Source organism: Dendroctonus ponderosae, unplaced genomic scaffold (genome assembly GCF_020466585.1).
Source record: "Dendroctonus ponderosae isolate FM_Combo_2020 unplaced genomic scaffold, Dpon_F_20191213v2 Dpon_F_20191213_6, whole genome shotgun sequence".
In the NCBI taxonomy this organism is placed as follows: Eukaryota; Metazoa; Arthropoda; class Insecta; order Coleoptera; family Curculionidae; genus Dendroctonus; species Dendroctonus ponderosae.
The window spans coordinates 7,814,504-7,830,064 of record NW_026018814.1 but is presented as its reverse complement, the minus strand read 5'-3'; the positions used below and the strand labels follow the sequence as shown (position 1 = coordinate 7,830,064).

Sequence of the window (15,561 nt, the reverse complement as noted above, 5' to 3'; positions counted from 1 at the left end):
CTATATGGAAGTAGCAACAGGCATAATTTTAATCAAGTTTTAAGTTTGAATTAATCATTTGCTAGTGTTCACCCCAAATTATTCAATAGCGATATTTCCTATTTTTAATGCCGCAAAATGTATTGGTGGAGGCATTTGAACCAAAATATTTGTATTTCTGAATTAACATTCCCGCATCGAAGTAAATGCATTTGTAAACCATGCCAATAGTAGAAATTTGATGGCATACAAATTTAATTAAAACATGTTTTAGCTACAATTCTTACAATGCCCAAATGATCATAGCAAAACATCAACTTATTTAGATCGCATGCTGCTTATACTTTATACTAGTTGGGCAAATAAACTCGCTCTTGATTTGAAATAATTTCGTTGTATACACTTTACAACAGAATTTTCAACAAAATTACATATTTTGATGTAAGATTTTAAACATGTCCCATATGTTTGTGATTAAATAAGCGGTTTGAAAATCAAACACGTTTCATTTCAAAATACTTCCCGTTGAACCAATTTATTAAGAAAAAATACAATCGGCATCAATACAAAATCTATGCATATAAATTTATAATAACCAAGAGAAATACAAGATTTTTTTTATTTATTTATGTCATCTCAGAGTTAACTCAAATCCATACTCATCGACTATTAACAACCAGTAAAAACGAATATATTTTTTGTTACAATAAATAATCCTAATAAAAATAATATTTACAAATTGCGCCCTTGCATTTGGGATGGTACTGAATTAAACAAGAATGTCTACTACCTCCACGTGTTGGTAAAAACTCCCACAAAACAGTCTCAAATACTTTTCAGAACAATCTCATCATGGATTTGGGTAGCAATTCTTGTTTTATTTCCATGAAAATGCAAATAACAATTATAACGAGTTAAAAACCAAGTTCAATTAACAGAATATAATACTTTAAAAACCTATAGTTGTATTCAAATACTAATTTTTTATTTGACTTCAAATCCCAAAATTTAGTTTGCTTATACAATACAATCATGACGGCTTAAGCCTGTATATATAGTGAGTTCATATTAAAAATATATATTTATATATTATCCTCTGGCATTCTGTTTAGTTCGAGTTTTAATGATGCTATATCTATCTATCTACAGTTCTTCAATTTTTTTCTGTGGAATTGTAAAACTGGCTTTACTCCGCCTTTTCATTGTCCCCGTAAAATTTAGGCTGAAAACCGAAACGTGAGTTAGAAAACCACATACATACAATTTTCATAGGCATGCCAAGAACAAACCACATGTTTGAACTACTTCAATAAACTGTTGCACTTCCTAACTAAAAGAAGCATTGCCGATAAAGTGATTCGAAATACAAACGCAAATTAATAAACACTCAAAAGTGTGTATGGTCTACTGCAAACTGAAGAGTCTGAAAATGTGTTTCACACTAACACCGACTTTAAGCAATAGTTTACGCGAAAATTCAAGCAATTTTCAAATCAACACCACTTACAAAGGTTGGGTCAGCAAGCATAGCCCAGACAATGGCTTTTGAACTATCAGAAGAAAATAATTATGGTTAGTAGTAGAAAATTACAGCTATTAAAATGAAAATATTAGTAATAACATAGTGGAAATTTGGTGCAGGGGGTTACAAACTAAAGGAAGAATAAAACATCGATCATTTCAATAAACGATTGCTTTTACTGGTTTGTCAATTATTACTGAACACAATTAAAATTATACGAAAATTTCAGCCAACATCACCTCACTTAATTGAGTATCTTCTACCTATTTCCACATTAAACCAGCGTTAGTCGTTACTGACCAATTATATAATTATAAAATATACTTTGTGCTTATAGGGATAAGAGTGGTGAAAAAAGTAATAAACGTATTATTATAGAAACATACATAAAGAGTGCTAAAAGGAGATTTTTAAATATGAGATAATATGCCTACTTACTAAGGAGATTGCAATTCCATTTATGACTATTTTAGGACTAGAAGCGATTTTTTTTAAATTAACTAAACTTGTAGTCCAATATCCAACAATTACAATATTTGTATTTTAATGTACTAAGCTTGATCTCAGTTCACTGTTCGAAAATCTCCATCATCAATTAACTCAAAAGATTCTGCAAATTTTCTCCATTCTGCACGTTATCAGTTAAATCAAAATCATCTTAAATCAAACCAAGTACATTTAAAACCAAGCAGTTCTCAAGAAACTATGTAATGAAAACTGTTTCAACATTTCCTACTAGCGTTGATAACAATTTGCAATCCCATCACAACCTACAGTAAATCAGTCACTTTTAATAGTTTATCTTAAATTTTCTAATTAAATTCATCATTTTCTTTTAAAACATCCCCCACATCCAGTGGTTTTCTCTGGTTTGTCATTCATATATCTACTACCCCATTGGTACCAAAGCGTCTTTTCGGTCATCATATACTGGAAAAAAATACTTTGTTATATATTTAAGCCAAGGCGGAGACAGACTGGAGCAATGCAAGAAAAAAGATAAACAAATAAATAAAAAAGCGCATTCAAGCAGTTTATTGCAAGAAAAAATTTCCTTTCCATGACAAAAGTATTTACAGTAAAATAATACTAAAAAACTACTTATTTAAAGGTCTATCTAACATGCACTATTAAAACTGCAGCTGTTTAAGCTAAAAAGAAAAGTCTTTCGTTCCATCATCCAAATAAAAAAACTATAATTTTCTGCAATAGAGCGTCGTTTTAAGGCCGAAAAAACGCTAAAACAGTACAACTGTAAAGTACAGAGAAGAATAGTTACTAACATTGTAAAACTACTTACCTCTCTCCAAACACCACTAATATGGATTAGTTAACACTTCACCAGAACTTTTAGAAGAGAATTATTAAGTCCGATTAAAAACTGTTACTGAAACGAAATTCACACTTTGCGGAATAATTAGCATTCTCATCTAAGCCTTGAAACCGATTGATCACAAACGTAATTTTGCAAAAATACTGCGTAAAATCTGGATTTTCATCAAATTAGCAGCTTCAAAACGTTGAGACTCACTTACCACATCATGTGCCATGTCTTGTCCTTTCTGTGCTTCGTCATCATCATCCGAATCTTCTTCTCCTGAAGAATCTTGATTATTGCCTGAAAGTAAAACTGAATTTAGTAAAGTGATAACCAATATGAAATTTTATTTAAAGGCTGACACAAATCTGCAATGCATAATAACAACATTTGTCATTGCTCATGTGTATGCAATGAATCATTAAAAGTCTAGATAAATGATTCATTAAATGAATAACGGAGATTATTTTCTTGATTTAGGAAATAAAAATCAAGCAAACATCCTTTGAAGAGATTAGAAAAGCTTTTACTTATTAGATTCTAAAATATTTATATAGAGCGGATTGATGCGCGATCTACTCTTCAGTGTTTGGTGGTATTTGTGGGAAATATTTGATGCGATTAGCCCATTAACAAATATTTACACTTACTTTTGTGAGCTGAATCAGCTAAATTATTGGCTTTGGCACCACTAAGGACATCGTAGCATCGCAGACACACTCGCAGAGGTTTTGAGCTCTGACTTGGAAGGAGGAATCGTTTATTTGAGCAGGGACCGCACACAACAGCTCCACACTTACGACAATGATGCTAAAACCCAAAAAAAATAAGAATAGACAGGATAAATTAAAATATTTTGAAACGCAGTTGGGGGTATTGACTATTAACTATAATTAACGCACCCTTCTATTTATCAAGGTAAATTGGGACTTTTCACAATGCATACAGACGTGGGCTTTGCCATCGGGAACCCAAACTGCAGCGTGTTCTGCTACAGCTTTTTTGCCACCTGTAAAATAAAACACATTTATTAATCGTTTTAACGTTAATCGTCAATGTCGGTTATTTTAAGGCAAAGACAATTATGTTTGCAACTTCCTCTACCCACGTAGCTCGTTGCAATTGCAAATTAGGTAAATGACCCACAGTTATGATAAGACACTTTCTCCAATCACGCTAATGAACGTTAATAGTTGGAGCCTAGCACAACAAAATGTCTAGGCTAGTTCCTTAATTGTTTTTCTAAACAGGAAGTTTCTTACTTTTCCTGAGAAGATCATCAATGCATTTATTGATATGGGCCATCCATTCCCCCTTTTCCACGGGCGTGGCCGCATAAACGGCGAACGATTTCGAAGCAGTCTTAATTAGCCATCCATGTTGATAACCACCTGAAAACCGCCCCCAAATTAATCGCAATTTTCATGGTTTCAAGCCCATCCAGTAAAACTTACGGGGATCATCTTCTATGCTTTCCAATTTTACTTCTTCCAATGGAATGATATGTTGTTTATTGTATTTTTTCTTATTGATAATGATATTGCCGTAAACCAGTATATCGTTAAACAGGTAGAACTGTCTGGTCTTGGGTTTTTTTCGACACATTTTCGTTAGGACACCTTCACCAACTAAAACTCGACCAGGAACAGCCAAAGGCTAAAAAATTAAACAGGATACATACAAATGGGCGAGTATTGGTTGTTTGTAGAATTTAAGAATCGAACCCTGAATATTAATAACTAATATTTCCCGATATAAATAAATACATGTTCGCTTTAATTTAAACTGCTTAACATAATGAACGTTCCAGAGCCAAATTTGCCCTAACTTTGGAACTGGATATATTCGGATTGGTTAGAGAGAAGCCTTATTGAGCCCCATTTGTTTTTTATTAATCAGTGTTTTGGCAAAAAATTTAGACAAAAATAAGTTTTTGGATCTCAAGAGTTTAAAAATAAAGCAAATAGCTCGAAACAGTTTTTTAATTTTTAAGCCATTTCTTCTATTTACAGGGTGGTCTCAAAAAATCAACTTTTTGGTCTTGCAGCGTTAAATGTTGAAGCTAAAACTTCATAGACATTTTAAGAAAATTACCCAACTCAAAATTGCCCCCGAAATCTGTGATTCTGAGTCTGACTGATTAAAAAGTTTATTTTTTTAAGACCACTATGTAAATAAAAGAGATGAGCGAAAAAGTCAAAAACTTTTTTAGAAATACGAGTTCATCTTAATGCATTTTTTGGGTTGAAATTCTAAAAAACGTTTTTTTTGTTAAACTGAGTGGATGTGGAACTTTCTCCAATTTTGGATTGTTTCATTTGCCATCCTGTAGAAAATTTATCTGCAGCACTAATTTTTCGCAAAAACACGCACTAACCGAAAACGAATCGCACTAAATAACGTTTCAAACAGAAATAGAATCGCTCGCAGCAATCAGGATTCATCCAGTTCCAAAGTTGTCAGTGTAACGTTGATTTTGTTCTGCTTGAGTTTAGTTTGTTTAAGTTTAAAAAATTCTGAAAAATCAATGCGGCAGTCAATTGATTTGAAATTTTCCATAGTTAACACAAACTGATTTTCCTATCAGCTTCCGGCTCGATGTATATCTGTCTGAATTTGGTAGTTGTGAAACTATGAACATTCTTGTGCTGAGACGTAATCAATATTCATTCATATAAGCCCTAACAGCATTTCGGCAAGGAATGTTCAAGTCCAGGACAAATAATAACATAATTTCCTAGTAATAAGCCTAATTAATTAAAATAATATACAGCCTGAAAACTTGCAAATCGCAAAAATGTGAAATAATTAGGACGTTCCTTAACGATAAAGTTTGACATTAAAAAAGAATTAGCAATGTATTGCTGGGAATCTTTACCAATTAGATAAAAGCTTTAATCTTGCATTTTGAAACCGCACTAACGTCATCTAGTCTTGTTGACAATTTTGCAGTTATCACTGGCCATGGGCATAAGATAAAACACGGCTAGTCTGTTTCGCTTAATCTAGTCGAGTTTACTTGGAGCTAATTGTTGAGCTAAAGCGATTACGCAAATATTAGACTATATTAATGTACGAATGATACCGTTGCTACTCAAGGGGGATTCCCTAGCTTAATTTAATGTTTCTTTGTTCCTTATTCACTTTTACTCCAGTGATAATATTTTTTTTTCAATTTACGAAACTGTATTGGATAAATTTTGGCAGCCAGTATTAGGAAATACACAATAGATTTTTAAATTATCATTTAACTACACATAACTTCTAAGGTAGGATGATAACAAACTAATATACTTGGGTATTTACTACCTCCATAAGTATTACTATTCAAGTTCCATAAATAGAATCGAATTTGAAATTAGTCAATTATCTACGGTAATAATTATGAAAACACACAGTTGGCACATAGCAGTAATTGGCAAAGAAGTATAACGTATGAGAACGTGCCTTTGGAAATAAAAAGAAGCCACTGCCACAAGCCACCATAATGTGATTACCCAAAATCATCAAGTACTACAAGAAATAATAAAATGGGGAATTGTGCAATGTTCATTTGAACTATTATCAATAGCAAAATTGTTATTAGAGTGGAGTTTGGATACGTTAAAAAACCAGCAACTTGTGGAGTTGTTAGGTATAATTCAGTTATTTCTACTTACTTGCCCAGAACTGCCAAAACAGCTCTCGACCATAGCAATACGCCTGGCATTAGCTTCACTATTAACTACAACAGACATAATAATTGTTTAACTTTCAAGGTAAAATCAAAGGCCTGCAGTCGACTGGAATCAGTGCTTCATCAAGAACTCTCTTTTGCGGTTTAATTAAATCAGATTTGGAAATCATATACTTTCATACCACTGAAAAACAATAGGGGATACTAAACAGACCATGAAAAACATTTATAACTATTTAACCTTATAAGGTAGATAGGCGGAATTGGGGATTTTGTAATGCACCGTCACAATGTCGATTGCTGTCTATCAGATTGTGGACATTATTAATTGAAATTAAGATTAGTCGATTAAAGTTTGGAAACTTACCTAACTTATCAACCATCGCAGTCGTTTTAAGCGATATTTAACGAAAAACAAAAACGCACAACACTCAACTAACCAATATTACGGATTGTGACATCTACACTGTCAAATAACTGGCACATCTTTGACGGATCAACCTGCTAGGCATGGGCGGCAATCCGAAATCAGTCAACTAGTTTGAATAAAATACACCTCTTATCCTTATCTAACTCACGTACTTATAGTGCTATGAGAACAAAATTTTTGACATCTTCCCTTACTTCTCTCGTCACCTGATTTTCGACAGATATACGTCAAAAAAGTCACGATCCTCAGACGAAAGTCAATAATCACATGACATTTATAGGTTGAATTTATTTTAGGACTTTAAAATACTAGCAAAAAATGGCAATTTGCGGGCCCAAACTGTCTCTGTGTGGTCTGATTATCAGTGCGTGGGGCATTATTCAGTTGGTAAGTTTAATGCACGTATTTTTTACCAGTATCAGTTGATTTTCCTGTCCAGGCCCTTATGGGGATTTTCTACTGGGTTGAAGCGGTTGCCCTAGCTGAAGATGTTCCTGAAGTGGAAAAATTCACGTCGTTGGAGGACTTTTACGCGCAGATGACCAATGGGTATCAACAGGTAAGTTGGTTGACTGAGAACACACCCAAATTACTTATTTCACGCATTTAAAACTAACAGAGCAATCAGTCAACGAAAGTTTTTCATACACCCCCTCATGTGATATTGTTTATTGCAGAACGCCTACAATTGCTGGATAGCAGCTCTATTATATCTGATCACTTTGGCTGTATCGGCCCATCAATTCTGGCTCAACAATAGGTCATCGTTGAGCGTATAAAACTCTTCCCCATCCCAAAAATCCAAACAAAAACAGTTCAGACTTGTTCAAGTAACATAAATCATCAACCTGCAACTTAACATCCACCAACTGTCAGTAGGAACAAAAAATATGGTGTAAATCTTCATTTGAAGCCCTTGGCTTCTTTGGTTACCACAGCCTAGAAACATCAAGTTGTGGAATTCTCTTAGATTTATTTAATGTGTAAAACAGTATTTTCAATTCTTCATTCCAAGATTAGGCACATAAGGTAAACAATTGTTATGTTAATATTAATTAGTTGATATATGTGGCATAGCACTCACCCTCCCTGTAAATGTTCGCTATGCTCGTAGTTTTGCTGTGCATATTTATTTCTTAAATCCCAAATTGTGCATTGTTAATTGTAAATAGAGGACATGCAATTGGTAGGTCTAGATAGTTCAATAAAACAAAATTATTTAAGTCAGCACTTTTTAATTGAATGCTATCTTTGGCAAATTCAATTGGAGGCGCATCATCTTAAAATTAACCACCAGGAATTAAAAATTATAATTTAGTACTGATGAATTTCCAACACAAACACATTGTTGGTTTTAAAACTAAGTCATAAAAACCATTCCAAGTGTTTTTTGAAAGGTTCGATGAACGACTTAGACGAAAATTAGAAAATGTTGAGGCTCAGATTGGTGCAAAGATATTAATCTGAGGTCTGTTATGGTCTTGAAAAAATAGCCCAGCTCGAAAATCATCTTTCTTCTCCAGGGCTAAAATATACCATATTCTATAAACAACCGTGCGGACGAGGTAATTTTTAAAATATAGGCTATGTAGATATGAAGACCAAATACTCTGGAGCAAAACGTGGAAATTGAAAAAAAAAACATTATTAGTTGAACTTAGTTTAACTCGTGTTTCTCCCTGGAAAAAAAACGTTATACTTTTTTTGATTTGTCCGGACTGTAATTTATCCTACTTGAAGAAGGAAATACGTTTACCCAAAGCTTGGCCATTGACTCAAAAGTTATGGGGCGGAAAATGGCATAATATGAATTTCCAATATTTGCAAAAAAATGCTGTCTTTAAAAACAAGAAATAAAAATTTAAAAAAAACCTAAAAATCGGACGCACTACAGATATCATTACACAAGAAATTAATATATGGACTAGAGAATCAGAATAATGTAAGATCATTGCAACCGAAACCATGTAAAAAAATAAACTTTGAATACATTTCAAATCGTTATTTATTCGTTACCATTATTTTAGGAAAATGTTAATATACCTTTCAGTACATTTTAAACAGTCGTCGTCAATTGCAAATTTGCAATAAATGTTGCTATTTCGTTCCTATCCACATTCAACCGTTCAATCAAATTTCATATAAAACAACATATTGATAAGACAAAAAAAAATGGCTAAAAAGTTAGATTATTACTGAGATCAGTCTAAATCTACCAGCTAAAGACAGCCAAATCTACCTCCTGAACGCAAGAATTTTCTATGAGAATCAATTTAAAAAAAAACAAAAATTGCATGTATAAAATACGACTTTATTTGGCTAAATTGTCTATAGGTAAAGTCGAAAACTTCACCAGAATACTTCTGTATCTCAAAATACGCTACGCTGAGCGGTTTTTATCACTATAAGTGTGTTCCAATAAGCAATTTCGAACTGAACAGTAAAACATTTACTGTAACCAGATGCACTGTTCAATAAAAAAAAATCACTGGTCAGATCGAAGTTGTTGTTAGAACAAAACCGCTTAAGTAAATTGGAAATAAAATCGAACATAAAATTGAAAAAATATGAAATATAAATATTTAATTTAAGTCAGCCTAGGACAACCTTAGCTTGAGGTTGCGCAAAAAAGGATAATTTCCTGCTATTAATCAGCAGTATCACATTTATTTACCAATTTGCGCCGAAAAAAGCACAATTGTCCCTTGTTGCATCCTCAATTTAATTGAACGATTTTACAATGCAAATTTTTCAGTTTTATACAGTACTCTAGGCACTGTAAACGGAAGTTTTTTTGTGAAAAACTTGCAAAATAGCAATAATCAATGATCTTAAAGTGAAATATTAATTAAAATAAAGTGATTTAATTCATTTGAATTGATCTTTATACTACAATTGGGTACGAGTAATGGCTGATTTACACTGACAGTAGTATTATGTACAAGATAATTTATTAACTTCCACTACGTTGTATTCTACTATTATAATAATTATTCTAAATTTCCTTTGGGAACACTGGCAAAACTAAGCCAGAAGTTAACTAAAAATAAATAAATATGTACATTTCAGTGAAGAGAAAGGGACATTCGTTTCCAGGATATATATTCGTTTCCATTTACAGAGCCAATTTCCGGAGCCTATTCTTTCTTTAGCAATACGAAACGGCTCAAATTGATCCAATTTTCAACCACATAATTTAATAATATATACACATTACAGTATTATATACAATAATACAGTATATTATTACAGAGTACATATTCCAACAAAAACTAGTCTGATCGTAAATTCGCATTAATCAGAAGAATCATTCCCACAGAGCGTGTACCATTTATCACGATCTCTCCTTAAAACTAGTGGTTTTGCTTTACTTGTGCTAGGTCCTGGATTTTCAACTTTTACCTCCCTGTTTGGAAAGAGCAATTATCAGTCTCAGCAAAAATGCTAAACAGTTTTTAAGTCTTCAATATAAAAATTAGTTTTATTATACGGTTTTTCGCCGTCGCAAAAAAATCCGTTACATAACTTTTGCCTCTTGTGCGATTTCCTTAATGTGTTGTAAATGTGTATGTGAAACTTTTGTAAATGTTCACCACCTCATACATTAACTGTTATTCATACTAAACTTTGCTTGCAAAGTTACCTTAAGGATTCCACCTATTCAATTTAGAAAAACGTTGCTGTTCTTGGAAAAACCTGATCTACTAAGGTGTAGTGTTTTATCAATGTGAAGAGTGAATGAGAATAAATGAACTTCTTGGTACGCACAGGTTTTTTTATACAGTTGTAAATCGATGAGTGACGCCAGGAGAAACTAATAGTAGCGCATAATTAAAAGCGAAAACGGCATTTTGTCTCTAGCTGACGTTACGAATAGTGACGACCGTGGAAGTCTATGTGAGAATCCGACTTTACATATGCATACAAAAACTAATCATTCGACAAGGCTTTGAAAAAAACCTTATCTAACTCAAGTTCTTTGTTAGATTAGCGGGTTAAATCTTTGAAAATAAACAATGTACTTACTTGATTTCACTTCGAACACTCGGTAGCTTATAAGGTTCAGTACTGCTACTGCTATCATCGGTCCCATAGTCCCTTGAATGTTGAGGACTGTTGTGGCCATTGCTGACAATTTTAATTTTTGTCTTTGACGTGGAAGGTTCGTAAGTATCTGAAAAATGCATTATTACAGTTAGAAAAACACTATGTGAGCAGGGATAAAAAAATAATAAAAATTACCAGCTAAATCACCTGATGTTTCTATCTGCACTGAAGTGTACTGACCATTGTTAGATAGCTCAACTGTCGATCTTGTTTTTGGGAGCCCGATGTGAAACCTATTGCTATTGGATGATGTACTAGGATACCTTAAAAAAATTGAGAAATATCGGTTTAGATACGATACGTAATTTTTGTCAGTTTTTTAACCTACCTGGAACAACTGGGTAAAGATAAATCCAAGCCCATCGGCTCCATTGAAGTGGAAGCCGACAGGTCGATTGGGTAGAGTTGGGAGGAGTTGCCTTCAGTCATTGAGTCTCTTTTCAACGTGTAACTTTCATGGCGTTTCCGTTTTCTGTCCTTTTTGCTTTTTTTGTGCTTGATTTCTTTCACGATGTCGATCAGTGGTTTGTTGTCATCCGTGTCTGATTCACTAGTGACCTCGACCTGCAGTAATTCGCAAGTTCTTAACTGAAAAATTACGTAAGTATGAAATAAACATACTTCCGTGCTACTATCCGAGAGCTTGAGAATTCGACGCCTTGCCAACTTATTCAGCAGCAATCTTTTCTTATATTTTTTATACGATTTATTTTTATGTTGTTCCTGAGATCCACTTTGTGAACTGTTGGACGAACTTGACCAGGAATGTCGTGTTTTATTCGTCCACCTATGCATAAAACTCCGACTTAAATTCGAGTTAAACATTTAACGTTGTATTCTACCTATAACGTTTCTCACTTAAGCACAAATGTTTATATCTAAGTTTAGGAGGAAGATTTGCCACAGACACTGGAGAAGGAGCTCGCGCTGTTACTTCTGGAGGTGGGCTACAATTTGGAGCGGGTAACGGCAAGGGAACCTAAAAATGGGGCACAATTAATTAATTTGTCTACATCAAAAAGCCAATTTTGGTACCAGTTGACCTGAAACCATGATGGGCTCGTCATCAGAATCAGAATTGCTTTCAATTAAATTAATTGTAACAGGTTCTGGAGTACGTGTTTCACCGATCAGCACGACATCACTATCTTCGTCACTAAAATCCGGCACTTCGACAGTATCATCTTCTAAAATGGGGGCTGGGGATTGCGGCCTACAATTTTACTTACATTTTCCTATTGTCCTCGTTAGCGTTGCTTAATAGCTTACCTTGATGAATACATTACATTGCGATCATAGCCGATCATATCAAATGGTGATCTCATAAAACTGTAAAACTCGTGGACAAACTGATCAGTTTTCGAATCCAAATACTCTCGCAGCAAATTCCGAAAGGCACGGCTACAAATATGATAACTAAGCAAACGCTCCATAATCAAGTCAACCAAATGCATAATTAGTTGAGTGTTTTCAAAAAGGATGGCATTTAATTCACGATTTAGCCATGGAACGAGGCGTTGTCTTGCTCCTGGATTATTTCTGTAATATACAAAGACAGTGTTGATTAACTAAGTGGATATTTCGTAAATTGAAAGCCGTTGGTGGTCGACTACTGTGTACCTAAAAAAAACTGGGGAACAATCCCTGTAGCGGCCAGTCAAATCGGGAAGTGCATCCACCCATAAATTTTGCGCATATAATGATCTTCGGAAACTAGTTGCAGAATAGTCCCTTCTATGTCTGGCAGAAAACCCGTGACTCCTGGAGCTAAAATCGAAAAATCTGATTAAAACCTTTAAGCAAATACTAATTATTTGTAATCTGGAAGCATAAGAGGGCATTGTTTAAGAAAAAAATCCAAACTGTCCTGCCCTCCTTTGCCTGCCAGAACCACTCAGAAGCTTAATTTAGTTAGTGGAGTTTAGCAGCATCGGATAAAATGTACAATCTCTGTCAGTGACTCACGTAGGAATCCCTGCGTTTACAGTTATCCGACCACCGGCAGTCAGGGGATGTGAAAGGAGCATTTGCTGGATTGCATGTTCTCCTCTGGAGTCCACAGTAAACGTAGTTCTAATAAACAAAATAAAGTAAATATAACAACGTGTGCAATTCCTGTCAGTTGTATGGGTAAATACGCTGGAAGTCATTGTACTCATATTCTTAATAAATCTTAACAAGGGTTGCTAGTTATATTTTTGTATTTTGAGTACTAATTAAAATAATTAATATATTGAGAAGTGATGGGATAGCGTCATCAAAATAAGCGAATTTTATCTCGAATTGGAAATTAGTGTATTCTTTTAAATATATGTATAGAACGAATTCGTTATCTGAAAGTAATATAGAAGTTATCACCTAGTGGTAATCTTAAGTATGGCGTATGATCCCTACTACTTGATATATAACTTATACGCTATATCCAAACCCCATCAACTGAGGAAAAATGCCCCAATTAAAGATTTTACAGAAACATCTAGAAGGAACTTAAAGAAGATCTAGAAACTAAATGTGAATTTGACTATAGACTACAAATCATACCTGACATGAAACTCATGCCTCTGTGGAGTGATTGGTACTGGCAAGAACCATACATCTTCAAGGCGCACTTCTTCATTTCTAGGTGTTTCAACAACATGTTCATCATAATCTTCATTTGACTTAACATTGTGAATTATGGATTTAAATGGCTGCTTGCACAAAGGACATTCTGCCTTGATCTGAAAAAGACAATTACAGTATGTTCCTATTGACTCATTGTTAGTTACAAATGAGAGATATGCACCTTGGACCATTCCAACAGACATCGGAAACAAAACTCGTGCAGACAAGAGTCTGAAAAACATTTGTTGGTACAATTTCCTAAGCAAATTGCGCAATTTGGAGGTGAAGCTGCCGAACTGGGCCTATTTATCGGTATTTTAATCTCCGACATTGTAACCAAATCAATAGGAAAACAGGCTGCTATTAAAGCAGAAAAATAAAAAACACCACACTACATTCTGAATCAGTTTTGACAGTGAAAATGTATTATTTTGACCTTGTTTTTGCAGAGTTTCACAGATATTTTAACTGTTTGTATAACTATTTGATCAACGATATTAAGTGAGTGGCAGCAAAAGGTAACAAATAAACGGGAATTTAACTAAAATCGACTGCAACAACTTAAAAGGACTCGACTAATGGAAGCACATTTGCTCATTAACGTCAAAAGTCAATCTGCCAGCTGCCTATGAAATCTGTTATGCCGCAGTACCAACGTAAGTGAACTTGTCACGTGATATGACGAAGTGTAATTTTTGCCTCTGGTAAAGAAATATACAAAAAATAGATATATTTTAAGCATCCCCTATTTGTTGCTTCATTTCCTCCATTCGTTATAATTTTTATTAATTCTCATATTCTAATATTATCAGTATGATTTTTATATTGACCCAATTTAAAGGACGAAAAGGTATCAGAGAGTGAGAATAGTAAACAATGCTAATTTATTCATTTATCGTCGAATTTGAAGTAAGTAAAATGCATTTGGAATGCTAAAAACGAACAAAATTATCACTCAGTGTCGCCAATATTTTCATGTCCGACCCCATGATCTCATCTACGAGTCAAAATCAATAGTTATCGATCGAGTAATACAGCAAAAAATTTGCTTGCAACCGACAGACAGATTTAAATATTTACAAGCTGCAGCACGGAACATCTTCCAGAAGGGGGGATCTTCTGTGAACTGAAGTTCTTTAAGTTAAGTTAAGAAGTTTAGTTGCAAAATTTCAAAATTAAATTGTTTCTGTAGTTTTGATGAGAACCACGAGTTTGTTAAGCAACATTGATAATTTTGGGTAAATGGTTTCTGTCAAACAATGCAGAAACATGTCAAATTCACATTTTGTCTTTTGCAAAGTGTTTGAAAGTTGACTTTTGAGGTTGACTTACAAATCTTGGAATGACGTCCAAACTGAGGACAATATTTTTAGGTGGAAGTTTGAATTATGGCTGAAGAATTTGAACTTGAGCAGGTAAGTTAACATTAACAACATTTTTCACCTCTTAAGAAACTAGTGTAGAAATAGGTGCTATAGATTGTAAATAAATTAGTGTATTTTAGGACAAACGCGTCTTATAACCTGTTAAACAGTTCTACAATGTTAGTCAGGGGCAAATAATGGAATTCCTAGTCTCTGATGTTGTAGCCTAAAAGAAGTCGACTCTTTTTCCTCTCTTACTACAATAAACGCGTAATATGTTGCTGTCGCAGTCATTTATATGTATAGTCGTATGCTCATAAGACAGAGACAGCTATACGTAGTTTCTAAACAACTTAACTATATGTACATACTACTAAAAATTCATTTAAGAGACAATAAAGAATGCAATTCGTACTTGCGCTAGCTTTGAAAATTAGGCGATAAGCAGTTTTTTTATGACTGGAGTGAAACGAAGCGTTTAAAAACTGGCGCGGACTCTTAACCAATCCAAACAGTTACTAGCATTTCTTGTTTGTTGGTCGCGCATCCTATTCGTCCATT

At 33.9% G+C, this 15,561-nt stretch overlaps 3 protein-coding genes and 1 long non-coding RNA gene across 10 annotated transcripts; 2 read left to right on the top strand and 2 right to left on the bottom strand.

Annotated features, from left to right (window-relative positions):
* Nucleotides 1-487: 487 nt before the first annotated feature.
* LOC109532722 (pleckstrin homology domain-containing family F member 2) lies at nt 488-6,992 on the bottom strand. Of its 6 annotated transcripts, XM_019897732.2 has the most exons (9): nt 6,863-6,991; nt 6,479-6,543; nt 4,274-4,475; nt 4,082-4,210; nt 3,722-3,828; nt 3,470-3,629; nt 3,037-3,119; nt 1,487-1,529; nt 488-1,201 (listed from the first exon to the last, which is right to left on the bottom strand). In XM_019897732.2, the coding sequence occupies exons 1-8, from the start codon at nt 6,876-6,878 to the stop codon at nt 1,497-1,499; spliced, it is 795 nt and encodes a 264-aa protein (XP_019753291.1). In that variant the 5' UTR covers nt 6,879-6,991; the 3' UTR covers nt 488-1,201; nt 1,487-1,496. The 6 variants fall into 6 exon arrangements, with proteins under 6 accessions (XP_019753291.1, XP_048523547.1, XP_019753290.1 ...); XM_048667590.1 differs by lacking the exon at nt 1,487-1,529 and having other exon boundaries at nt 3,033-3,119; nt 6,863-6,990; XM_019897731.2 differs by lacking the exon at nt 1,487-1,529 and having other exon boundaries at nt 6,863-6,988.
* Nucleotides 6,993-7,128: 136 nt separating this feature from the next.
* On the top strand, nt 7,129-8,148 carry LOC109532724 (ribonuclease kappa-B). The gene is made up of 3 exons (XM_019897733.2): nt 7,129-7,312; nt 7,365-7,484; nt 7,603-8,148. Exons 1-3 carry the CDS (start codon nt 7,244-7,246, stop codon nt 7,702-7,704), a joined length of 291 nt encoding a protein of 96 aa, XP_019753292.1. The 5' UTR covers nt 7,129-7,243; the 3' UTR covers nt 7,705-8,148.
* A 1,067-nt stretch (nt 8,149-9,215) lies between these two features.
* LOC109532721 lies at nt 9,216-14,274 on the bottom strand. Of its 2 annotated transcripts, none has more exons than XM_019897727.2 (12): nt 13,818-14,274; nt 13,574-13,752; nt 12,998-13,105; nt 12,653-12,799; nt 12,302-12,571; nt 12,068-12,245; nt 11,875-12,011; nt 11,654-11,819; nt 11,361-11,596; nt 11,168-11,295; nt 10,952-11,099; nt 9,216-10,331 (listed from the first exon to the last, which is right to left on the bottom strand). In XM_019897727.2, exons 1-12 carry the CDS (start codon nt 13,965-13,967, stop codon nt 10,220-10,222), a joined length of 1,959 nt encoding a protein of 652 aa, XP_019753286.1. In that variant the 5' UTR covers nt 13,968-14,274; the 3' UTR covers nt 9,216-10,219. The 2 variants fall into 2 exon arrangements, with proteins under 2 accessions (XP_019753286.1, XP_019753287.1); XM_019897728.2 differs by having other exon boundaries at nt 11,180-11,295.
* Nucleotides 14,275-14,602: 328 nt separating this feature from the next.
* On the top strand, nt 14,603-15,280 carry LOC125504971. Its single transcript, XR_007281851.1, has 2 exons — nt 14,603-15,051; nt 15,131-15,280. It is a non-coding gene; the product is annotated as an uncharacterized LOC125504971 (long non-coding RNA).
* The last annotated feature ends 281 nt before the right edge of the window (nt 15,281-15,561 follow it).

Coding starts and splice junctions, on each gene's coding strand:
- LOC109532722 (XM_019897729.2), bottom strand. Junction 4,476..6,478: donor GTTTTGGCAGTTCTGGGCAA/GTAAGTAGAAAT, acceptor TTAATTTTTTAG/CCTTTGGCTGTTCCTGGTCG. Junction 4,211..4,273: donor AAGCATAGAAGATGATCCCC/GTAAGTTTTACT, acceptor GGCGGTTTTCAG/GTGGTTATCAACATGGATGG.
- LOC109532724 (XM_019897733.2), top strand. CDS start 7,244: ATGGCAATTTGCGGGCCCAAACTGTCTCTGTGTGGTCTGATTATCAGT. Junction 7,313..7,364: donor CGTGGGGCATTATTCAGTTG/GTAAGTTTAATG, acceptor TTTCCTGTCCAG/GCCCTTATGGGGATTTTCTA. Junction 7,485..7,602: donor TGACCAATGGGTATCAACAG/GTAAGTTGGTTG, acceptor TGTTTATTGCAG/AACGCCTACAATTGCTGGAT.
- LOC109532721 (XM_019897727.2), bottom strand. CDS start 13,967: ATGTCGGAGATTAAAATACCGATAAATAGGCCCAGTTCGGCAGCTTCA. Junction 13,106..13,573: donor AGGCATGAGTTTCATGTCAG/GTATGATTTGTA, acceptor TTTGTTTATTAG/AACTACGTTTACTGTGGACT. Junction 11,820..11,874: donor TTAAGTGAGAAACGTTATAG/GTAGAATACAAC, acceptor TTTTATGCATAG/GTGGACGAATAAAACACGAC.